The 26,642-nt window shown below is 37.6% G+C and overlaps 1 protein-coding gene across 1 annotated transcript in view; it reads left to right on the forward strand.

The window, feature by feature from the left end:
- Positions 1-26,642, forward strand: part of NOTCH2 (notch receptor 2) — a 158,954-nt gene that overhangs the window by 111,313 nt on the left and 20,999 nt on the right. Inside the window, exons 13-21 of the mRNA XM_045817339.1 lie at positions 10,974-11,166; positions 12,439-12,584; positions 14,576-14,689; positions 17,095-17,214; positions 17,614-17,766; positions 20,661-20,889; positions 21,670-21,871; positions 23,258-23,411; positions 25,230-25,414. Coding sequence (XP_045673295.1) covers positions 10,974-11,166; positions 12,439-12,584; positions 14,576-14,689; positions 17,095-17,214; positions 17,614-17,766; positions 20,661-20,889; positions 21,670-21,871; positions 23,258-23,411; positions 25,230-25,414 — 1,496 coding nt within the window. The remainder of the gene's footprint in view (positions 1-10,973; positions 11,167-12,438; positions 12,585-14,575; positions 14,690-17,094; positions 17,215-17,613; positions 17,767-20,660; positions 20,890-21,669; positions 21,872-23,257; positions 23,412-25,229; positions 25,415-26,642) is intronic.

Genomic DNA, 26,642 nt, shown 5'->3' on the forward strand with positions numbered 1-26,642 from the left:
CCTACTCTAGAGCCCGTGCTCATTCCCACTTCACTGGGCAGCCCAAGTGGGTGCCTGTGGTGGTTTCTTTTTAAGTATATAAGCCTTAGACTAGATTTCTTCCTCCTACTCCACCTCCTACTCCACCTCCTCTCTACCCTCCTCCTCTTCCTTCTTTTGGAAAAGTCAGTGAATCATAGTTTCTCTCTTTTTAACATTTAGCAAACCAGGAAGGTCAAGGAGGGAGGACATGGACTAAAAATATTCTAAAATAAACTTAAGGTGTAGCATGAGACTACATAACCAAGAAATGGAATGTTTTGGTTACTGGGTGGTACCCTGTTCTTGGAACTGTTTTCTAGTCTTTTGGGAGGTTGTTGTTTTTTTTTTTGTTTTTTTTGGCGGGGGTGAAGTTAAATCAGCTGCTGAAAATATCAGAGACAACTGTGGTATATACTCAGAGCTGTGAATGTGAGGTGCTTTATTCTTTCCTCTGTTTTATTTAATACTTTTTAAACAGATTTAAGAGAATTTTTAAAATTAAATTTATTGGGGTAACATTGATTAATAAAATTATATAGGTTTCAAGTGTACAGTTCTATAATACATAACCTGTGCATTGCATTGTGTTTATCACCCAAAGTCAACTCTCTTTCTGTCACCATATATTTGACACCCTTTACCTCCCCTCACACCCCTTTCCCTCTGGTAACCACCAAACTGTTGTCTGTGTCTATAAGGTTTTATTTGTCTTATTTATATTTGTTGCTTTCCATTTTATATTCCACATATAAGTAAAATAATGTGGTTCTTGACTTTCTGTGAGCTATTTCGCTTAGCATGATATTCTCAAGATCCATCCATGCCATTGCACATGGCAGTATTTTATCTTTTATAGCTGAGTAGTTTTCCATTATATATATGAGGTCCATTTAGAAGGTATCCAGCCATGTAATATAAAAATAGAGAAATTTACTGAAGAAGATACAAGAAACATTGTACATAGGACAATGGTGTCTCAGTCCCCTTCAAAGCAGGCACCTTGGGACCTCACACAGTACTCCTAGTGGCCATCAGAGGCCCCCTCATATTTTTTTGAATCTCTTCAACAGTCTGAAATCTCTTCCCTTTCAAAGGTGATTTTAGTTTTGGGAAAAACCAGAAGTTGGGGGACACCACATCTGGGCTGTGCTGTAGGAGGGCTCGAGTCACCTAGGTGATTTGATGGTTTTGCAAAAAACTCTGCATAAGACATGATGCATGAGCAGGCATGTTGTTGTGATGAAAATACCAATCATCTCTTGCCCATAACTGTGGCCTTCTGAATCATCCAAATAGTTTCCATGGAGGAATGTTCAAGCTTAACACAAAATCTGATGCAGATTCATTGTTCTACTGGCTCAGTCATTTTGAATGTGACAGCCACACAGTACATGTGCTCACTCAATGATGTCTACCACCCCCACTGACTACTACAATGAAGTCATCATTGTTTACACATGCACATTCCTCCTTGGGTGCCAGCTTACATCAATGTAGCGCAGACCCTTCTCGTTATAGTAACAATGGTTGGACTTTTTCCAGACAGACCTTGTATGCACCACATTTTTATCCAATCATCTATTGAGGGACACTTCAGTTGTTTCTATGCCTTGGCTACTGTGAATATGCTGCAATGAATACAGGGTACATATATCTTTATGAATAAATGGGTATTCAAAAGATATATACCCAATAAATGGGTGTCTACTCAAAAAAAATTGAGTAGATACCCAGAAGAGGACTTGCTGGGTCATATGGTAACTCTGGTCTGAATTTTTTGAGGAACCTCCATACTGTTTTCCATAGTGGTGTCCCAATTTACATTCCCACCAGCAGTGAATGATGGTTCCTTTCCACAACCTCTTCAACACTTGTCATTATTTGTCCTGTTGATAATAACCATTCTAACAGGTGTGAGATGGTATCTCATTGCAATTTTGATAGGAATTTTCCTAATAGCTAGTAAAGTTGAGCGACTTTTCACATATCTGTTGGTCATTTGTATATTTTGGGGGGAGAAGTGTCTCCTCAGGTCCTCTGACTATCTTTTAATTGGGTTGTTTTATTGTTGTTGTTGAGTTGTATGAGTTCTTTTGGATATTAACTTCTTATCAGAACTGCTGTTTGCAAATATCTTCTCCTATTAGGTGGGTTGCCTTTTTGTTTTGTTGAAGGTTTCTTTTGCTGTGAAGAAGATTTTTAGTTTGATATAGTCTCATTCAGTTATTTTTGCTTTTACTTCCCTTGGATTTGAGGTCAAATTGATAAAATCTTCTCTAAGACCAAGGTTCATAAGTTTAGAACCTGTGTTTCTTCTGTGTAATCTATTGTTTCAGGTCTTATATTTAGGCCTTTGATCCATTTTGAGTTCATTTTTGTGTATGGCAACAAACAGCAGCCTGTTTCATTCTTTTGCATGTTGCTTTCCAATTTTCCCAGCTCTGTTTATTCAAGGGGCTTTCTTTTTTCCACTGTATGTTTTTATCTTCTTTGTCAAAAATCACTTGTCTGTATACATGTGGGTTTATTTCTGGACTCTCAGTTCTGTTCCATTGGTCTATGTGTCTGTATTTCTGCCAGTGCCATGCTGTTTTAATTATTGTCACTTTGTAGTATAATTTGAAGTCACAATGTGATACCTCCAGATCTGTTCTTTTTGTCAGGATTGCTTTGGTTTTGGCAGGGTCTTTTGTGGTTCCATACAAATCTGATGATTTTTTTATCTATTTCTTTTTTAAAATGTCATTGGAATTTTGATGGGGATTGCATTAAATCTGTATATTGCTTTGGGTAATATGGCCATTTTAACTATGTTCATTTTTTCAGTCCATGAACATGGAATATCTTTCCATTTCTTTGTGTCTTCTTCAGTTTCTTTTAATAATGTCTTACAGTTTCAGAATATAGGTCCTTTGAATCCTTTGTTAAGTTTATTCCTAGGTATTCTTATTGTAGAACTTGCAAAAGGAATGTTTTTTTCATTTCCTTTTCTGAAATGCCATTGTTAGTATATAGTAATGCAGTAGATTTTTTTATCCTGCAACTTTACCATATTTGTTTATTGTTTCTAATAGTTTTTTTTGGGGGGGGTGCAGTCTGTAGGGTTTTCTATATATATAATCATATCATCTGCAAAAGTGACTGTTTTACTTCTTCATTCCCAATTCAGATGCCTTTTATTTCTTTTTCTTGGCTGGTGCTCTGGCTAGGACTTCCAGTACCATGTTGAGTAACAGTGGTGAGAGAGAACATTCTTGTCCCTGATCTTAGAGGAAAAGCTTTCAGTTTTGCACCATTGAGTATGATATTAGCTGAGGATTTATCATATATGGTCTTTATTATATTGAGATACTTTTCTTCTGTACCCATTTTATTGAGTGTTTTAATCATAAATGGGTGGTTTATCTTGGCAGGTGCTTTTTTGCCTCCAGTCATATGATCATATGATTTTTATTTATTTTATTAATTTAGTGTATCACTTTGATTTGTGTATGTTGAACTATCCTTATGCCACTGGAATGAACCCCACTTGATCATGAAGTATATTTTAGTTTGTTGTCGTAATCAATTTGCTAGTATATTCTTTGGGATTCCTGCATCTGTGTTCATCAGAGATATTGGTCTGTAGTTTTTTATGTGTGTGTGTTATCCTTGCCAGGTTTTGGTGTCAGGATAATATTGGCCTTATAAAATGTGTTAGGAAGTATTGTCAGTTCTTCAACTTTTTGGAAGAGTTTGAGAAGAATAAATATTAACTCTTCTTTGATGTTTGATAGAATTTACTAGTGAAGCCATGTGGCCATGCTCTTTTACTTTTGGGGAGGGTTTTGAGGATTGTTTCAATTTCCTCGCTCTTGATCAGTCTATTTAGATTTTCCGGTTCTTTGTGATTCAGTGTAGGAAGGTTATATATCTCTAAGAACATGTCTATGTCTTCTAGGTTATTGAATTTGGAGACATACAGTATTTTAGAGTATTCTTGTATAGTCCTTTGTATATCTGTAGTGTCATTGTGATTTCTCTTTTATTTCTGATTTTGTTTGAGCCTTTTCTCTTTTTTCCTTAGTGAGTTTAGCCAGAGGTTTGTCAATTTTATTAAACTTTTCAAAGAATAAGCTCTTTGTTGCATTAATTTTTGTATGGTGTTTTTGTTTTCCATTTAATGTGAATTGTGCTCTAATTTTATTATCTCCTTCCTCTGCTGTCATTAGGCTGCATTTGTTCTTCTTTTTTAGTTCTTTAAAATATAGTTAGGTTGTTTATTTGGGAATTTTCTTGTTTTTTTTTGAGATAGGCCTGTAATGATACAAACTTCCCTTTTATTATACTTTTGCTGTATCTCAAAAGTTTTGATATGTCATATTGTCATTCTCATTTGTCTCTGTGTGTCTTTTATCTCTCCTTTTATTTGTTTTTACCTATTCATTCTTTAGTAACATGTTGTTTAATATCCACATGTTTGTAAGTCTTTATGCTTTCTTTTTACAGTTGATTTATAGTTTCAAAGCATTATGGTCAAAGAATATGTTCAGTATGATTTCAGTGTTGTTAAATTTGGTGAGGCTAGTTTTGTATACCAGTATATGATCTATCCTCAGAATGTTCCATGTGCACTAGAGAAGAACGTATAATTTGGTGTTGTGGGAGGAAAGGCTCTCTAAATGTTGATTATGTCCACTTGGTCTAGTTTAAGGCTGATATTTCCCTACTGATTTTCTGTAGGATGATCTACCATAGCTGTCAATTTAGTCCCCTGAAGTAATTTTGTATTTTTGTCAGTTTCTCCCTTTAGGTCTGTTAGTAGTTGCTTTATATATTTGGTGCTCCCTGATTGGGGGCGTATATTTTGATAAGGATTATGTTTTCTTGATGTATTGTCCTTTTATCATTATAAAATGTTCATATCTGTCTCTTGTTACTGTTTTTATCTTGAAATCTATTTTGTCAGATCTAAGTACGGCTACACCCGGTTGTCTGAATGCCATTTGCTTGGAAAATCATTTTCCACCCTTTCACCTTGAGTCTGTATTTTTCCTTGCAGCTGAGATGTATCTGTTGATAGTAGCATATGGTTGGTTTTGTTTTTTGTTTTGTTTTGTTTTTTAATCTTATCTGCTACTCTGTCTTTTTTATTGATGAGTTTAGTCCATTTACATTTAGGGTGATTATTGATATATGAGTATTTCCTATAGACATTTTATCTTTTGTTTTCTGATAGCTCTATGTCTCTATTGTTTCTTTTCTCTCCATTTCAGTTTGGTGGTATTCTATGATGTTTTCCCCTTGTTTTTTTTTTTTTATGTTATGTGTCTCAGTTTTGGAATTTTTTTGTGTGATTACCATTAAGTTCATGCAAAAGAAAGTTTCTTATATACAGTAGTCCTTTTTCTTCTGAATGCATCTTTTTTTAAACGATTTTATTTATTTATTTTTAGATAGAGAGGAAGGGAAGGAGAAAGAGAAACAACAATGTGTAGTTGCCTCTCATGCACCCCACACCAGGGATCTGGCCACAACCCGGGCATACGCCCTGACCCAGAATTGAACTAGCGACCCTCTGGTTCACAGGCCCATGCTCAATCCACTGAGTAACACCAGCGAGGGCCTGAATGCATCTTACCAAGGCAGTTCTTTTTAGGCTATGTCTGTTCTTCTCAGAGCTCTTTATACTTACTGATTGAATAGGAAAAACAAGAAATCAGCCCTGGCTGGTGTGGCTCAGTGAATTGAGCTCCAGCCTGCAAACCCAAGGGTTGTTGGCTCAATTCCCAGTCAGGGCACATGCCTGGGTTGCAGGCCAGGTTCCCCAGTGCGGGGCATGCAAGAGGCAACCACACATTGATGTTTTTTCCCCTCTTTCTCCTTCCCTTCCCCTCTCCCTAAAAATTAAATAAATAAATAAATCTTTAAAAAAATAAAGAGAGGAACTTCTTAGCTTAAAAAGAAAAAATCTTGTGGTACTTTTATAAAATACTTTACAGTTTTACAAACTATTTTTTCAGCTTTATCTTCATATTCATCATTTTGCTGGCTTCTCATTATATCCATAAATGAAGATAAGTTGGATAAGAAAGCAGAAGCACATGCAATGATAGCAAAAATAAACAAATGGGACTACATTAGTCTAAAGAGCTTCTTTATAGCAAAGGAAACAATTAGTTTAAGACAACCTACAGAATTGTAGAAAATATTTACAATATATAAAATATATAGTTTATATAAATTTATAAAAATGACATATCTGATAAGGGGTTAATATCCAAAATATATAAAGAACTCATACAACTCAATAGCAAAGAAGCAAATAATCTACTTAAAAATGAGCAAAGAACAACAAAATTGATTTTGTAATTAGCTATGTACGGTGATGCATGTTAACTAGACTTACTGTGGTAATCATTTTGTAATATATGCAAATATCAAATTATTCTGTGTATACCTGAAACTAATATAATGTTTTATTCAGTGATACCTCAGTTATGAAAACACAATCAGCAGGAGTAGCTAAACATAATTTTAGGAAATATTGTTAGAAAATTAGAGGATACTGGAAGTGTTCACACTAATTCTCAGGGCTATGTGATTTAACCACAGACTATGATATTTTAAACTGTAAGTCATTGTTTGTATTTAGAAATCCAGTATCATCTGAAACAGGTGAAGTTTTGAAAGCTTCACAATCTACCAAACCCTAGTGATTTTCAAATAGTATTTGAAAAGTTAATCATGAGTAACAAATCTACCAGTACAGCTAATCCTCATTACAGTACCATTATAAAACTGTGGGAAATTACCAAAATATAATTTAAAAAAACATAGATAGGAGTCTTATAATCTCTCCTCTTTCCAAGTCTCTTACCATAGTTTCTAATCAGTAGTAAAGTGTATAAATCTTTATAAATTATGAACCTATACATGTTGAACATGTAATTTCTTTTTGGTTCTCTGGCTCTTAGCCAACCCAACCATGGCATATCCTGCACAGTTGTAATGATGAGAAAAGAAGTGGGGAGCATTGTCTTGTGTAGAAAATGAGTTCATGCTTTTAAAAAGACTTGAAGTGTAATCAGAAACCCAGACTGCATACATAAGAAAATGATTTAAGGCTGTGGAAGCAAGTATAAACAGTGTATATACATGAAAAAATGCATAAATGATGAAAGAAAATGAATAAATGTTTAGAATTAGGGGGAAAAATGGGCAAAGGACCTGAATACTCAACATCATTAATTATCTAAGAAATGAAAGTCAAAACCACAATGAGATATCACCTCACACCTGATAGGATGGCTGTAATCAAAAAGACAAGAGATAACAAGTGTGGCTAGGATGTGGAGAAAAGGGAACAATTGTGCACTGTTGGTTGGAATATAAAATGATATATTCATTATGGAAAACAGTATGGTGGTTCCTCAAAAAATTCAAAATAGAACTACCATATGATTCAGCAATTCCATTCCTGAATATATGTCCTAAGGAATCAAAAGCAGTATCTCAAAAATATATCTGCACACCTATGTTTATTGTAACATTATTCATAGCAGCCAAGATAGGTATGTGTATGTATTTGTATGTGTGTAATGGAATGTTATTCATTTGTGAGAAAGCAGGAAATCCTGCCATTTGTGATAATATGGGTAGATCTTTAGGGTATTATGCTAAGCGTGATAAGTCAGACAGAGAAAGACAAGTATGTATTATATCAGTTATATGCAGAATATGAAAAAGTTACACTTGTAAAGACAGAGTGGAATGATGGTTCCTGGGGGCTGGGAAAAGGGCTGGGGGAATCAGGAAGATGTTGTTTAAGGATACAAACTGCAGCTAGTAGATCAATAAGTTCTGGAGATATAATGCATCACATAATGACTACAGTCAATAATATTGTATTATAAACATCAAAGCTGCTAAGTGAGTAGATCTTTATTCTCACCACAAGAAAGAAATGATAATCATGAGACATGATAGAGGTGTTACCTAACAATATGGTATGATCATATTGCAACATATAAATGTATCAAACCTTACATTTACACAATCTTACATGTCAATTATATCCCAATAAAAAATTAACAAAACAAAAAGTAAATGGGAAAGTTTTATTATCCTCATTTAGTAAATGAGGCAACTGAGAGATAGAGCTTATGTCCATGTTATCAGCTGCTGAGTCACACAGCTAGGACTGTGAGTTCCTAGAAGGTAGGAACCTTTCTAATCATCTTTTTAGCCTGTGTCTAAGACAATGTTTGAAAACACTCACTGAATGTTGCTGAATGAATGACTAGAACTCAAATATAGGACCTCTAACATCCAACCCCAGACTCTCCAGTCTGAGCTATTCCATGATTTCATTCATTGAACACCAATCAAACATAAGGTAAGAAACATTGGTTAACTTCTCACTCAGTAGCTGCTGAGCCCAATAGGTCCGTAGCCTTGTGCCGGACATTTCTGATGCTGAGAAGAAACTCCTTAAGAGTAAGACTTGGCTATGGAAGCACCTGTCAGTTCACATAGTAGACTGCACAAGGGTACACTTAACTCTCCTGGCTAAAGATGGCTTGGAAATTGATTCTGGAAAGAGTTTTAAAAGCAAATGAAGAAAACTTGGAAGGAGTGACTTCTCAGAAGATGCTTCCAAAAAAAAGACAGAAAATGAAGGCTCTTCCCTCTCATTCTCCACTGCATTGCAGGTTGAGAATAGCCCTGCAGTTGAGTTCTGGTTCACATCTTGGTGCCATTGGCAAACATCTAAAAAAGTCAGTGGTTGAGGCTAAGGAAGTCATATTTTAAAATAAGTTATTAATAAAACACTTAAGAGAGAAACAGTAACCACTACCAGATTATGGGTCTTTACCACAAATACCACCAATCATGGTTTAGAGAGCAATGGAGAGTGAAAAAATGTTAATACCCATACTTTAAAGGGGTGTGTGTCTATTTCATTTGGAATTTCCTGTTCTAAATGCAGGGTTACTCTTTCTTAAATAAAAATGCATGTATTTTTCTGAGTCAGAACATTGTATTCTTTGAAATTTGTAAATTCCTTCATAACATTTCCTAATTGCCACTCATTTACAGAATTATGGGTTATTTTACGTTTCTATATAATTTTGGAATATACAGTTAAATCTCAATTATTAAAAATTTAACAGAGCAGCCCTTGCTGGGTGACTCAGTTGGAGCATTGTCCTGTACACCAAAAGATTGTGGATTCAATTTCCAGTTGGGGCACATGCCTAGGTTGTGGGTTCAGTCCCTGGTCAGGGTGCATACAGGAGGCAATAATCAGTGTTTCTCTCTCTCCCTCCTACCGTCCCTCCCTCTCTCCCCCCTTCTCTTCCTTTTCTCCCTTCTCTCATTTTTTCTCCCCTTTCCAACCCCCACTTCTTTCCTTCTCCCTCCTCCCACCCTCCTTCCCTCCCTTCCTCTTTCTCTCCCAAATCAATAAACATATTCTCAGGTGAGGATTAAAAAAATTTAACAAAGCAAAACTCATGTAACTGGCACACTCTATTCAGTTTAAAGCAATAAATGTTAAAGTTATAGCAGATGTTTTTTCAAAGTGCAATCTTAGGTATGTTTTAGAGAAAGAACATACTTCAGTTTCATATATTCCAAGCAATTACATTATTACTTGATGATAAATTAATAATTGTCTACATAAGAGTTTCTCAAAATGTAATATTTGAACCACTTACATGATTTAAAGTGTGATTTGTTGGACCCTACCCATCATAGTCCATGGTGATAGGCCCTAAGAATCTCCTTTTAAAACAAGTACTTTAAGCAACTCTTGTTTGCACATAAAGTTTGAGAACCACTGGTCTAGATTGAAAGACCCTAAATTGTTTTCTCAGTTGTCAGAGGACAATACAATTATATTGAGAATATTCTTCCTGAGCAGATAATGGATTAATACAAACCTAAAAGTGAAAGCAAAATGGCTTTTCTTTTTAACCAAATTAAACATTAACATTCCATTCACTAAGCATTCCTGTTGAGATTTACTGTATATAGAAATATAAGAGGTTGACTAAGAAAGATGAGTTTTCAGTAAACCAGCTGAGAACAGTGGTAAAATAAGCTTCTTTGAGTGTACTCAGAGCAACGTCAAGCACTTTGGGAGCTTTGATGTTCTCTTTCTAAATCCTTGTGAAGTTTCTCCCTTTCTAAGGTGGAGTGAAGAAGAAATATATGGGATTAGCCAAAAAGCCCATTTAGTTTTTTCCGTAAAATAAGACAGTTTTCATTTTTACCAGTAACTTTATTGATTTGGATATTTTAAATATGTTGGCTGTCTCCCACATGATATGACATTGATTGTCCTCAATGTCTCATTTTGAGACTTCAACTGGTCTACCCAATCCTGGAACATCGTCCAGCAAGAAATCTCCAGCGTGAAACTTTGCAAACCACTTTTGACACAGTCACAGCACCTTCTCCATACACCGCACAAATCTTTTCTTTGCATTTTCACTCCTTTTTTACCTTTTTTGAAATAATAAAGCACAATACGCTGGAAATGTTGCATATTTTCTTCCATCTTCAATATTAGAATGGCTACACAAAAATTCACTAATTTTGATGTTTCTTTTAATGCACGCTAATGTGACAGCTGTCAACAACACAATCTAACAAAATTGTTTCGAATGAAGTTAAAGACAATTAAATGCTACTAGAGCCATCTTATGGAGAAAACCAAACAAACTTTTTGGCCAACCCAATATGTCAAACACTACAGCACCATTCCAGCATTTTGTTAACTCTTCTTCGTTTTCAAGAGACAGTGCTGTTTGCTGCTTTTCCTCATGGCACTAAGTGCTTTTGGGTGTCTTATTCCTTAAGTAAGTGCCATTTGGTATCTGTACAGATGAAGGCATCAAGACAATATATCTCAGTCCTGTATTAAGCATTTTGAATTTGACAAAAACTGTCTCCCTTCTCTGCAGGGCAGAGATGTAACATTGACATTGATGAGTGTGCCTCCAATCCCTGTCGCAAGGGTGCAACGTGCATCAACGATGTGAATGGTTTCCGCTGTATATGCCCTGAGGGACCCCATCACCCCAGCTGCTACTCACAGGTGAACGAGTGCCTGAGCAATCCCTGCATCCACGGGAACTGTACTGGGGGCCTCAGAGGGTGAGTAGCTGCCCTGTAGTAACAGTTTCTTATTGATGTATATCAAGCCAGTTGGGGTTAAGTTCTGGCCATACCCTGCAGAAGTCAGTCAATGACTTCAACTGAGATTTGGCTGAAGAGTTTGGGAGTCTGTATCATAGTCTTCCAAATTGCCCTTTTCCTTACCTTCCATCACTGAGCTGGTGGAAAATAAGGAGGAAAGTCTTCCTCATGTGGGTAGTCAGCACATGGGAGGAGTCTAAGGTTGTTCTGTGAGTCTTTAGCAGTTGTGCTTTGAACACCTATCGCAAGATTAAGTTTTACAGGATGTTCTCTCTGATATTTTTTCTGCTTAAAAAAGCTTAACTTTGTTCTAATGCATTATCACTGTGTGCCTCTGAAGTAGAGTTGGTCTCAGCTAACTTTAGACGTGGCCCAGATAAAAAATGTTTGTAGTTTGCAAGCCCCATGGAGTTACATGATGTGTTGGTAGATAATTTTCTAGAATCATAGAGTGTGACATTAAGTTCCATGAGATAGTCCTGCCCTCTTGCCATGCTTACCAGAGGACAGGGCCATACTCAGTGTATTTAGAGGGGAACGGGAAAGCAAGTCATTTCCAAGATGAATTTCCTCAGTATTCCTGCTTCTGAGTAGGGCAGCCTCCAGAGCATCCCAACCCATCCACATTCTTCCTAAGAATCTCCAGACCACATAGTAAATGCTAATAATGTTCAAATTGTGAGCAATGTCCATGCCTCCATTTTTGGTCCTTTTCCTACTCGGTATCCTAAGTGCTTTCTGGGGCAGGGTTTCAGAACAAAGCATATCTCATAAGTCAGACATTCCAGATCTTCAGAGTGGCTTAGAGTCTCTGATACTAATCTGCTTCCTGGGTGTCTGTTTTCATTTGCCTCAGAAATAAATGATCTTAAGGCTTGCTTTACTTTAGTTTTATATATAAGAAAAAAACTGTGCAGGTTTATCTGTGTTAGTATATCTTTCAGATTGGTCCAATATGTTATATCAACCACTATTTATGTATGGAAGCTCAGTATAATTTATTAATTTCTCCAGCATCTTTGTGAAATAGGGAAGCACCAGGAAGGTCATTTTACTCCAGATGGGCCCATGTGCTTCACACCATGTCCATGGTGATCCATATATAGGTCCCTAGATGAGATTGGCCTACCTTCATCTCCTCTGTGTCTCATGTCTTCACCAAGTCCAGTATTCAGCTCTGACTCAATGGTACCTTCATCTCCCACAGTAAATAATATTATCTTCTTTCAGATACAAGTGCCTTTGTGATGCAGGCTGGGTTGGCACCAACTGTGAAGTGGACAAAAATGAATGTTTTTCTAACCCATGCCAGAATGGAGGAACTTGTGACAATCTGGTGAATGGATACAGGTGTACTTGCAAGAAGGGCTTTAAAGGTGAAGGCAAAAGTGCATATTTCCATCTCCCTGCTCAGCCCTTTTGTTGTTGCGTACCTCTTGGCTTACTTCTTTCTTTCCTGCCTTTTTTTTGTCCATTAATGTAGCAAACATAATTTGAGCAACAAATATTTATAAGGCACATGGGGAATAAAAATGTAAATAGATTATAGATTTTACTTTCTGCCTAGCAGAAAGGTAAGCTATTGAAACACTGCTATTAAAGATGAGCAACTAGGACTCCGTTTACACAACTTTGCACAGGTTTCTTATAAGCTTCTTGGTGCAGGTTTGATTCTATGATAATTCAAAGGAGATATTGGTAGTAGAATAAAAATATTATCTAACTGTAATTTTGGTTGCAGTCATATCATGGAAGGATTCATGTGTTCAAAATCTTCCCACAAATTCTCTCGTGTGGTGAGATATTCTTAGATACATAGTTCCCTATATGGCCTTATGGAAAAATGCATAATAGGGGGATATTGTGTAAAATTATTTTTGAGTTGTCACTGTGGTATTTCTGCCATCAATTTTTTTCTTGGAAACTCATGAGAGAGAAATCTGTGGGTAAATCATTTTTATTTGAACTTTTCTATTTACTTAGTCATTGAATTCCCCACTCAAAAATGTAATAGGCTACTGTGAATCATCAATATGTCTCAAAGTCACTTTATTTCACTGCTTGAAAAATTTTCTGAAACCATATATTAGTTATTAATTTACTAATATATAACATTACATTAGCATAAAAACAAATAGATTTAAAAACACTTTTATTTCTTTATGTCATTGAGACATGCCAATCAATGAACTAAATAAACTTCAGAATATACAATCCATATTTGTATGGCTATTCAATAGCCAGCCCTCTGTAATCCCAGATTATCATTTTTTATGGTACTCTAGTTCCTCTATTTTAAGCCTCTGTGCCAGGCCTTATTGAAGAGCCAAAGGTGTGTAATAGTTGGGCACTGCCCAGTCCTCATTAATGCTCTTTACTTTTTCTTTTTTTCATAATGGGAATAGATTTCATATCTTAGATCAGGGGAAGACAGCTTGTGACTTCAGGAAATACTACCACATTGATGGTAGAGACTGTGCATATGAAATAGGGGGCATAACTCAGAGGCTTTGATCAATGTATTTAAGAATGTATCCCTTAGCCCTGGCTAGTATGGCTCAGTGGATTGAGTGCCACCCTGCGAACCAGAGGGTTGCTGGTTCGATTTCCATTCAAGGCACATGCCTGGGTTGCAGGCCAGGTCCCTAGTTGGGGGCATATGAGAGGTCACCACACATTGATATTTTTCTCTTTCTCCTTCCTTTCCCCTCTCTTTCTCTAAAAAAAAAAAAAAAAGAAAAGAAAAATTATCCCTTGGTAACACATACCCTCGTTTTAAGCCTTGACCAGACACTTTGGATACAGAGAACTTACACAGAGCCTAACACAAATAACACCCCTTTTCATATTACAAAGCCTTTTATTATAAAATCATAAGCACGTAATTCTGTAACATGACAATATCACATTCAAGCACACCATATGACATTTTAGGGGAAGTGTTCAAATTAAAACTATAAACTATTACACTCATATCATTACTCTACCAACCACACTCAAGTAGGTGTTACAACTGCCAGACCCTGTATTTAGATACAGCAACAGATTTTTGCTCTTAGTGAACTTCTTGGTCCAATATTGAGAAATTACTTGTGCTGTATTCAGAGGTGCATTAGACTTTCAGGCTATTAGAATATACTGTTCCCCTATTTATCTTTTTAATTGAGCACCGTCTTTTACAGACTTACTGTATGTCAAGGACTTGCCATTGAAATGAATGAACAGGTGTTCCAGTGGTCTGAAGAAATGAATGCAGTTTCTGAGCTGTTTAGTTTTTACCACTGAGAGAATTGCTTAGTAATTCAGATAATGAAGAGGCTAACAAAAAGTGTCACTGCTTTTGGTTTTTCCCCTATTCGGTCTATAGGCTCCAACTGTCAGGTGAATATCAATGAATGTGCTTCAAATCCGTGCCTGAACCAAGGAACCTGCTTTGATGACATAAGTGGCTACACTTGCCGCTGTGTGCTGCCATACACAGGTGAGCCCTGCAGGTATAGGGACAAAGGGGATGCTGGGCCTCACCTTCTCATTCCAAGCCTCTGAGTCTGAGACAGGATATGTGGGGCAGTGATGCTGCTCTGAGGACTCACCCCTGGCCACCTGTCTTGTCCTCACTGACCGGATCTTGAGCCCTGAGGAAACACTGTGGCCTCCCTAGATGCAAGTACTGAGGAGACTCATTTGCCTTCCTTGTACTTTAGGGTTTGAATTTTTTTTCATCATCTGAGGTCGGAACTGACATGTAGCTGATTATATGAATGGACCCAGTGTCTCCATGACCTGTTCTCTTAGTCTTAGTTTCAATAACACAACCACCACTTACTGCTAATTTACTATGTGCCAGATACTTTATGTACTTTGGATTATTTACTTTAGTGCTCACAATAATTCTGCAAATATAAGTTTATGTCACCATTTTTTTTTCTTTTCTTTCTGTCACCATTTTAGACATGAAAAAGCTGAGGCAAAGAGAGGTTACTTGCTGAAGGTCACAGATAGGTGATAGGTCTAGGATTTGCCCCCAAGGCTCTGAATCCACAGTTTATCCTCTTGACTGCTCCTCTCCTCCTCACATTCAGCACGTCTTTGTCTCATTTAGAGGGGTATTGCCTTGGATGGCGACCACAAGGAGAAGACATGGGTGTGACTTCATTTCATTCCAGGTGTTCTTTGGTTCTGGTGGTATTTTAGGAGTGTGCTTGGACATTTCTGCTTTGTGTTTTCCTGTTACATTACTGCCATCTTGTGATTGGTTGTATTTGTGTGGCTTCTTTACCTCCTCATCATCCATTGTCTTCATTTCTGGGGAACAGATAGAAACATGGATGGTAGCTCTGCATGGTTCTCCAGTGTGCAGCATGCAGTTCTGAGCATGGCCAAATCTTCACTACCTCAGAGTCTTGGGTTGTTCATAGTAGCCATTACTAGTAATTCTAAGCAGTGAAGAGGGGTGAAGTGGCCACAAGCATGACTCTGTGACCTGAAAAACTTGATACTGCATTGTTCCCTTTGGCCCACTTTAGAAGAAGTGTTCTTGTAGGGAAATGGCATTTAGCCAGCTTGGTTGATCAAATCAGAGTTATCAGAAATCCCTAGCTATCCCCAAAGATAGTCTGTATCATGTCATTTTGTAGCAACAGTGCTGACAACACCTGTTGGTAGTGAGAGGATTATAAAGACAGAATTGATGGCTACAGAGAGATGTAAATAGATGTCACTGTACTCAGTCACATCATAAACTTATCTGAGTATGACTTACATGTACAGTTCATCTTGAGATTATATATTTTATCTTCTTGCTATTCAGATACTATAAGAATATTCAGTAATATGTTAGCTGTTGTTTTTCTTCAGATTAGGATATCAATAAAAGAATTTACCATGTGGGATCTTTGAGAAATTATATTAGACTGAAAGCCTATGCAGGTAAAATTTCAGTGCTGATAGCTAAGGGTTCTACAGGTCATTGACTTTGACCAGCATAAAGGGAACTAAGCAACATTGCTTCCCCTTGTGAGCCACTGTTGTGACCAGGCATGTTAAAAGCTGGATGGGGATCAGCAAAAATTTGTGGTTATTTTTTTTCTTTCTGAATACAAAATTTTAGGATAAAATTTTAAATTGAGTTAGTTGTAACCTGAGTTTAAAAACAACCTCATCTCCCTTTTAATAAGGGCATAAGTTTTTTTTCTGGAAGCTTCAGCACACTAAGGCAAAAAATATTGATGGGCAAAAAATGATGTCATGTTGCTGATGTCAATATAAAGAGACTTGTTACTAGGCATCAGAATTACTTTACTATTTCCCACCTCTATGGCCTTCTGGTGAACCTCATTGCCTTCTGGAACAGGCTAGCAGAGGCCTGTGAGAAATAGGAGGCCGTATTGTTGCTTCTTTGCTCACATGAAGGGAGATCTGTGTGGCGAAGCCTCTGGGTAGCTGAATCTTAGCTTTGGAGACACAGGAACCATTGCTCCTGATTGAGGTAGGTGTCCAAATGCTTGTAACTGCTCATGATAATAACGGGAAGATGACAGCAGCCCACCAGTTGTTAAGTACTCACTCTGTGTGCCAGGATCTATGCCAATAAGGACTTTGCAAGCATTTTTTTCATTTAATTTCAAAAAGCTTCTATTAGGTATCATCCTTATTTCCATTTTACTTTAGTGAAAGGCTCAGAGAATGTAAATAACTTGCCCGAGGCCACACAATTAGTAATTGAGTCAGAGCCAAGACTCAGAGGACCGTAAGACTCTCAGATTCCAAAGCTCTCAACCACTACTTTAGACTTGCATTTGGAGAGCATCCTTTGGTTTAGAATTTGGGGAAATTGTAGTTCCTTTGGCTAATTTTCTGTTATAAACCCTGTCATTTGCTTTGCAGGCAAGAACTGTCAGACAGTATTGGCTCCCTGTTCCCCAAACCCTTGTGAGAATGCTGCTGTTTGCAAAGAGGCACCAAATTTTGAGAGTTACACCTGCCTGTGTGCTCCTGGCTGGCAAGGTAACAACATGGGAGTGAAGAAACCAAAAGTTTTTGTAAAGTGGTCAGGTCATCAGAATACATGGAAAGCCCTGGTGTTTGTCACTAACACAGGCCTTGTAGAGGAGCTGCTAACTGCAGTGACTCAGAAACCTTTCCATTTTGCATGTCTGTGGGGTCCCCCAGTGGCTGGAAGACTCCATCTTGAGTCTGAAACCATAATGTGCTACAGGGAATTTTAGCACCTGGGCAGCAGCTTGCCAGGAGCACAGAAGCCTAAAGGGACTTCCCAAAGCAGGAGACTAACCAGAATACCCTTGGAGTAGCCCCATCTACCCCTGCTGCAGCTCAAGTGCCACATAAATTTCTGTGGGAATGAGCTTCCCAAGACTGGACCATTCACTGTCCCTGTGTTTCTAGGTCAGCGGTGTACAATAGACATTGATGAGTGTGTCTCCAAACCCTGCATGAACCATGGTCTCTGCCATAACACGCAGGGCAGCTACATGTGTGAGTGTCCTCCAGGCTTCAGTGGTATGGACTGTGAGGAGGACGTCGACGACTGCCTCGCAAGTGAGTATGCCAGCCAGCTCCTACACCCACCTTGGACAGAGGAGCACACAGGGGCCCGGACTGGAGGCAACCGCCTCTCTATGCTAAGACTGGCCACCCCAATAATTTTTCATGTGTCTCTAATACTAGTATTTTTACAATCTTCTTTTTGAAGCTAGTAGCTTTAGGAGTTAAGACAATGGACTCTGTGTTAATCATTTCCTTACTGATTTACATTGACAAAGTGGGGACAGTGATATGATAGCTCTTTTTTTAAAGCTGATTATTGAGGTATAATTAACATTTAATACACAGCCGATATTTTAAATGTATAGTTCAGTGGGTTTTGATATATGGCAACTGAAACTACCACTCAAGCTAATGAACATATCCATCCTCCTAAAAGCATTCTCCTTTCTTGTAATTTAACCCTTCTTTCCATTTCCTTGTTCCAGGCAATCAGTGATCTACCTCTGTCATTAGAGATTTATTTGCATTTTTTATACTTTTTTTTTAAAGATTTATTTATTGACCTTTAGAGATAGGGGAAAGGAGGGAGAGAAGGAAACATCAATGTGTCTGCCCCTCTCATGCTCCTTACTGGGGACTCGGCCCACAGTCCAGGCATGTGCCCTGACTGGGAATCAAACCAGCAACCCTTTCTTTGATTCATAGGCTGGTACTCAATCCACTGAACCACACCAGCCAGAGCTCCACTTTTATATAAATGTAATCATATAATATAAACTCTTTTGTAGGGAGAGGGAATGTGACTTCTCTTATTCAGCATATTATTTGAGACTCATCCATGTTGTGTGTATTAATAACTCATTCTGTTTAATTGCTGAGTAGTATTCCACTGTTTGAAGATACTACAACTCACTAGTGAGACATCTGGCTTTTTTACAGTTTCGGGGTATTACAAATTAAGCTGCTATGAATGAGTGTGGACATGTGATTTTATTTCTCTTGAGTAAATATCTAGATGACAGATAAATAATTGAATTATGTAGTAGGTATACATTTAACTTTTTTCAAAATTGCCAAAATATTTTCCAAGGTAGTTGTACCATGCTTGTATTCTTATGAGCATTGTATGAGAATGAGAGTTCCAATTAAATCACATCCTCAGGAATGCTTGATATGATTACTCATTTTAATGTTAGCTATTCTAGTGGCTGCATACAGTATTTCACAGTGGTTTTAACTTGCATTTTCCTATTTACTAATGATGTTGAGTTTCTTTCATGTGCTTATTGGTCAGCTGTATATCTTACTTAGTGTGGTATCTATTGAAATCTTCTGCCCAAGTGAAAAATTGAAAGTCTTATTACTGAATTGAAAGAGTTCTTTATGTCCTAGATAAATATTCTGTCATGTATTTGCATTACAACTATTTTCTGCCAATTTATAGCTTTTGTTTTACTTTTTTGAAGAGGAAGAATTTTCTTCAGATAAAATTTAATATACCTATAATTTTCTATTATAGTTCATTTTTCTTGTATCATATTTAATCAATCTTATCTAACCTAAGGTCACTGAGGTTTTATCTTCTTTGATTTATTCTGAAAGTTTCATACTTCTAGCACTGACCTTTAGATCAATGATCTATTTTGAGTTAATTTTTGCACTTACTGTGAGTCTCAAAGGTTTTAAGGACTAATTTTATTTTCTATTTTTGCTAAACTCACTATTAATTCTAGATTAGTTTAGCTACAAGTTTAATTTAGATTTCTAGGATTTTTTTTACAGAAATAATCACGTTACCTCTAAATAAATACAACTACAATATCCTTTATTTCTTTTGAAATCTGTATGCAGTTTAATTTGTTTTCTTGCATTATTGCAATTTACTACGTTGTAGGTATAATTGATGGAGAAATTTAAGGGAGTGGCATCAAACTATTTGGATTCCTTTGTACATAGTATCTCAGTCAAATTTTTCAGTATTTAAAGTCTTTTCTTATTTGAAGTAGGACAGGTAATGTTTATATTTAGTTTAAAATGATTCATTAAATTATGATGAGTTTTTTAAATGATGCTATGGAAATTATAGTAGTTGTGTACTGTGTACTGTGAATTAGAAGAGATAATATGATTTTTACAATTGCTCTAGTAGAGATTACGGATGAGCCTCAGAATGAAAGTATCCTAATAGATGAATAAGTTATATTAAATATTCCCCTTATAAAATAGGGGCTCCATTACCCACTGGGTATTTAGTTTTCTTTTTATGTTTATAGCCTGCCTTTGCAATTATATTTTAAGATCCTTAAGAGCAGGGGCTACATCTTGTTTTTCTTGTTCTGATTTGAGTGCCATCGAAATGCAGAGGATGGTGCCATGGTGGTAGTTCAGTTTGTTGATTAACTGGTGTGAGTGTAAGGTGTTCTAAGACTGAGCTATGTGATATTTAAACCAAAGGTCACATTTGTTTCCTAATTCTACCTAGACCTAAAAAATAAAGACAGAGAAGAAAGGAAGGCAGGGTGAATGGCAAGAGGGGGGGGAAGGAAAGGAAAGAAAGATGGGTCAGCATAGGAGGCTGATTACTATGTATACTGTCCTGTCCCACCCACTCCACTGTCATGTACCACTTTTAAAAATCTTTATTGACTTTCTGAGATTCTGTGTGCTGAGGGCACATATGTGTAGGGACGAATGGACATTTTATGACTAGTAATTTGACAAAACTCTTAGTGGTATATGTGAAGTTCATTCCAATGATCAACTAGGCAAGTGTTATTGCATTCATTTTCATAAATGGGGGAGTTCAGGATGAAGAGATAAGGAAAAGTGCAAGTATAGAAAAGTCAGAATTGTTACTGCTTAGCGTGACTCAGTTCACCTTCATGAGTCTAAGATTAAACTGCTGATGCGGTTCAGAGCTCTAATTCTTGTTTGTAATGGTTTAGATCCTTGCCAGAATGGAGGTTCCTGTGTAGATGGAGTGAATGCTTTCTTTTGCCTGTGCCTTCCGGGCTTCACTGGGGATAAGTGTCAGACAGACATGAATGAGTGTCTGAGTGAACCCTGTAAGAATGGAGGGACCTGCTCCGACTATGTGAACAGTTACACTTGCAAGTGCCAGGCGGGATATGAAGGAGTCCACTGTGAGAACAACATCGACGAGTGCACTGAGAGGTGAGCAACCCTATGCACTTGGGTCCCAATGTCCTATGGGAAAGAAGGAGCACAATAACTGGGATTGTGGGGCAGAGGTAAGGTATCCACTTGGGTCCCAGTCCATAATCATCTCCTGTTGCCCAGTCCTGATTCCTCGTAGATGTGGAGTTAGCAGGTCAAAGGTCAGGGACTGACAAGCTTTGTGGGATGGATCATCATTTATTTCTTACTTAGGAAACAGAAAGAGATACACACATAATTCTGAACAAAAGAAAAACTTTCTTCTTTGTCTTTTGTTCCTGTTAGTCGGCAATTTAAAATTTTCTATTTATTTGCAGATTTTTCATCACTGTTTAAGTAATTTCTGAAAGGTCTGTTTCTTTTTTATTATCATCAACAAATTTGTTGTGTTTCTCTTTCATAAAGAAATCTAGAGTCAGGAACTATCTAATTAGCACTTTTCTTATAAATTAAATTGACTTAAGGATAAAATTAAATATGATGTATGTGGAAGGACTGGGTAGAATCTGGAAAGTTAACTTTCTCTGGGAATCTGCCATTCACTCAGCCTTTTAAATACTTCTCTAAGCTTCTTGGTTTTGGAAAGGAAGCTGGGACTCAAGACTGATTGGCAGCCAGTCTAGTTTGACAAAAGGTAAAATGTACTGGCTGTAGGAATTTGGGATGCTCTGGAGTATTTGCCTCTGTAACATCCTAGATTTCAGGAACCTTGGTTTTTAAACAGCAGGTCAGAGGACCAGATTACATAGTTGACGGTGCTCTCTGCTTGCTTCTTAGCTCCTGTTTCAATGGTGGCACCTGTGTCGATGGGATTAACTCCTTCTCTTGCTTATGTCCCGTGGGCTTCACTGGCCCATTCTGCCTCCATGAGATCAATGAATGCAACTCTCATCCGTGCCGGAATGCAGGAATATGTATTGATGGCCTGGGTTCCTACCGCTGCACCTGCCCCTGGGGCTACACTGGGAAAAACTGTCAGGTAATTAAATTCCAGACCACTCACTCCGCTTCTTCAAAGGAGGAAAGTATTATGCCTGCTTTTTTTCTAGGTGGAATAAGCCCCTCTAAAAGAGAAAATTCCAGGTCTCAAGGATGTCTCTGATATAAATCAAGTTAACTTTTAATAGATAGTAGATTCCAAAATAGTGACAACTGGCAAGATTATACAGATTAACAAATGTAAGATTGTTGTTAACAGGCTGAGAACCACAGAAAAATACATGTAGGAAATAAGCACATAGATATTATTTACATTGTAAATACAGAAAGGGAAAAAACAGTCAAAATTAAATTTTTGAAAGTCAGATATAATATCTAAGGGGATAATAAGTACCGTGTCTTACAATGTTGTACCATTCTCAAAACCAGGCTATTGACATATCATTTAAATTCAAATATATAAATATATATTTTTGTAGACTCTTAGGTTGGAAGGACCCCTCAGAATCAACTAGTTTAGCCTTTCATTTCATGGAAATCCCAGAGGGACAAAGTAACTCTTTTAAGGTTGCACATTAAACAGTATATTTAATTTTATGCCATTTTACCTATTAAAGTAGCCTTATAGTAGTACTTCAGTAAGACTTTGTCTATATCGAACATTCAGATATTACCAGCTCAGCACATTAAACAGTTTGTTGTCAGTTCTGTGGATCAGTAGGACATTCCTCATGGGCTTCTGCTTATTCTCCTGGTGTGAAATTATAAATGCTGGTGGAGCATTTTGTTCTTTCCCCGGTGGCCCCTTCTTTCACAGTCTGTGTTGTGAATTTGCCTTCCTCTCCCCAGAGGCCAAGCCTTCCCCCACATCCCCCCCACATGTAAACTGTGGAGAAAAGTGCCAGTCTGTTTGCACTCTTTGCCTCATGTTTTTCATAAGCCTGATTTTCTCCCCTCAAAATACTCTGTTTGATGGTTCTTAGGTTTATTAATAGGCTTTAAGTACTTTCAGTCATGTTCACCACAGATTTGCTCAGGACCCATGTGGATTTCTCACACAGGATTAGCACAGGGAGTTAGTTACCTGTCCAATAGCTTTGACTCTTGCTTTCCAGCCCTACGGGATGGCCACATATCGAGGCACAATCATGATATAGGGAATAACTTTAACCTATTGGGCTTCCTCAAATTCTTAAATTTTTGTGTTAAGGACTTTTTAAATAGCAGAGGATCTAAGAGGAATTGGACTGTATAAAGTGATTAGGTTACTTGGGAACACTGGATCTAGTTTAAGGCTTGGGTGAGGGCTTTAAAAAAACGAATTAGTGTGTTTTTCCTTGATTTCTTAAAATGCAGTGTAACTTATTTCTTCGTTTCTAGTATGTGGATGTGTGGATGTTGACATGTGTGTATGACCCTTTTTCAGACCCTGGTGAACCTCTGTAGTCGGTCTCCATGTAAAAACAAAGGTACTTGTGTTCAGGAAGAAGCAGAGTCCTGGTGCCTGTGTCCATCTGGATGGACTGGTGCTTACTGTGATGTGCCTAATGTATCCTGTGAGGTGGCGGCCTCCCAAAGAGGTAAGTTAGACCTTCTCAGGCTCCAGGATCATTCCCTGAAGCATTGACTGGCCTGTGTCGTATTAGATGACAGTAGATGTCTTAGATCAGTAGATGTTATTACTGTGGGATGAGAAGGAAGGGCAAACAGTAAGGTGGTGGGCAAGGCTCTGGCAGAAGGGTCTGAGACAGGAGATAAAAGGGCAGAAGCACAGGTTTAGAAAGTCCAAAACAGAAATGTATTTGTATGCCACCTCTTTATCCATTCATCAATCAATGGATGCCTAGGTTGCTTTCTTATCTTGGCTGTTGTAAATAATTCTGTGATGAATATAAGGGTGCATATATCTTTTCAAATTAGTGTTTTCATTTTCTCTGGATAAATCCCCAGAAGTGGAATTGCTGGGTAGTTCTAATTTTTATTTTTTGAGGAAACTCCTTACTGTTTCTCGTAGTGGCGGCACCAGTTTACAATCCTACCACTAGTGCACAACGGTCCCCTTTTCTCCACATCCTCACCAACACTTGTTACTTACTGACTTTTTGGTAATAGCCATTCTAATGGTTGTGAGGTGGTATCTCATTGTGATTTTGATTTGCATTTTCCTTATGTGATGTTGAGCATCTTCTCATATGTCTGTTGGCCATCTCTGCATCTTCTTTGAAGAAAGGTCTATTCAGGTGCTCTTCCCATTTTAAAAATCAAGCTGTTTTTGGTTGTTTTTGATATGATGAGTCTTTATATATTTTAGATATCAATCCTTTATCAGATATATGATTTACAAATATCTTCTTCCATTCAGTGGGTTGTCTTTTCACTCTGTTAATGGCTTGCTTTCCTATGCAAAAGCATTTAAGTTTGATGTAGTCCCATTTGTTCGTTTTTGCTTTTGTTGCCCTTACCAGAGGAGACACATAAAGGAATATATTGTTAAGACTGATGTCAATGAGTTTACTGCCTATGTTTATTTCTAGGAGTTTTATGATCAGGTTTACATTTAAGTCTCTAATCCAATTTGAGTTTATTTTTGTATATGGTATAAGGAAGCAGTAGAGTTTCATTTTTTCCATGTACCTGGTCAGTTTTCCCAACATCATTTATTGAAGAGACTGTCTTTTTCCCATTGCATATTCCATCATACATGAATAGATAAAGAAGGTGTGGTATACATTTGTACAAGGAAATATTACTCAACCATAAAAAAGAGTGCAATCTTGCCATTTGTGACAACATAGATATCTAAAGGGTATTATGCTAAGTGAAATAAGTCAGAGAAAGGCAAATATTGTATGGTCTCATTTATATGTGAAATCTAAAAAAACAAAACAGAAATGGGCTAAAAGATGCAGAGAACAAACTTTTGGTTGCCATAGGGGAAGGGGTGGGGAGATGGGTTAAAAATATGAAGGGGATTAAGGGGTACAGACTTCCAGGAATAAAATAAATGTCCTGGGATGTAATGTGCAGCATAGGGAATATAGTTAATAATATCATAAAAACGTTGTATGGTGACAGATGGTTACTGTACTTATCATGGTAATGATTATTTCATAGGCTGTATAAATGTTGATTTATTATGATGTTGTACACCTAAAATTGATATAATATTGTATGTCAACTACAGTAAGAATAAGAAATGGATTTTAAATGAAATGAAGGCATATTACAATTTCAGGGCTTGTTTATTTTCAATACATATCTGGTGTTAAGTGTCATGAATTAGACAATTAATAAAATTAGATTTGTCTACTGGCCTGATTAGTTTGCTCAGTAGTTGGTCTAAACCTGACATGTCATATGCTTTTCTGTGATGTCTCTTCCTCCACGGCGTTTCCCAGGATTGCCCACTGACCGCTTGTGCCAGCACTCAGGCATCTGTATCAATGCTGGCAACTCGCATCGCTGCCAGTGCCCCTTGGGCTACACTGGGAGCTACTGTGAGGAGCAGCTCAACGAGTGCTCATCCAATCCCTGCCAGCATGGAGCCACATGCCATGACTTCATTGGTGGATACAGATGTGAGGTACGATAAGCTGAGGTCATCAGAGACTTCCCAGAAGATGGTGCAACTGTTGTAAATACTAAGACAATGACTGTAGCTGCTTATGTTTTATTTTTACAAATTTATACACTTTTTTTAACCAATCACCATTACAGTATTTACTCATTGCTGGTTCTTTCAGTCCCCTGTGCAATAAGTTAACATAGCTCTAGTAAGATATTTTCATAAAGTTCTGGAACCATGTCACTTCCAAGGGTTGCCTCCAGGATTCAGAGCCATTATTCACTACCAGAGTGCATTTCACAGGCCCACCAGAGCCCCCTGGCATTTCCCTGAGTAGCAGGTGAGATAGGAGAAGGTACTTCAAAGAGTGTCCTTTGACCCATGCCATCTTTGTATACAGTCATTTACCAACCAACTAGTAATTCTTTCAAAAAATGTTGCTCAGCCTGTTCTGTGTAGCACTATACCGATTGTTGCATGTGTATATTTGAAGAAGTGTGTGTCTTTTAAGGGACATGTCACTGTCTTCTTAATGTCTGGGCTGATAATGGTTTCAAGAAGATGTTAACACAATACCAGAGACATGAATTTGATACCAATTCAGGCCACCAAGCAATATTGAGAATAGCTTTGCTTCTCTGCCTCTCAGAAATGAGCCAAAGATAACTCCTTTATATTTGCCCCCAGGTTATTTCTTCATAGTATCCTGGGACCTGTTAGCTCAAAAGTCAACAGTACTAAACTCAAAATCGTACACATCCATATGTTTTAAACATAGCTGTAATAAACAGATTTTTAGCTATTTTGAGGCTTCCTGCTTTATATGTTCTGCAAAATAGCACCCAGTATCTGCCTAGTCACAGCTAAAATAAGCCCCAGAATATAAAGACCTGAAGCCACTGCTGCCCTTCACAGCTCTCTGACCCAGAGACTCCAGCCTGACCGCTGAGTGACATCATGAAACATGTAGGCCCCTCCCAATTACCCCTTCCCTTGGAGCTCACTTGCCCTCCTCTCCTTATCCTTTCCTTAAGGGATGAACTCCTGCTATGAGGGACTTCCCCCACATTGACACCTGCCACAGCATTGCTCAAATAAAGCCACCTCTTGGTCAATGTCTTTTTTCTTGGTCAGCCCTGAAATCCCTCAAACACCAAGATTTACTCTAGCTTGCTAGCCTACCTCCCTTGCCTTCACCTCTATCTCAGCCAGTCTCTCACACATACGTGTTATTTGCTGAACTTGG

The sequence above is a fragment of the Phyllostomus hastatus genome, unplaced genomic scaffold (assembly GCF_019186645.2).
Source record: "Phyllostomus hastatus isolate PE091 unplaced genomic scaffold, TTU_PhHast_1.1 phas_scaffold_216, whole genome shotgun sequence".
In the NCBI taxonomy this organism is placed as follows: domain Eukaryota; kingdom Metazoa; phylum Chordata; class Mammalia; order Chiroptera; family Phyllostomidae; genus Phyllostomus; species Phyllostomus hastatus.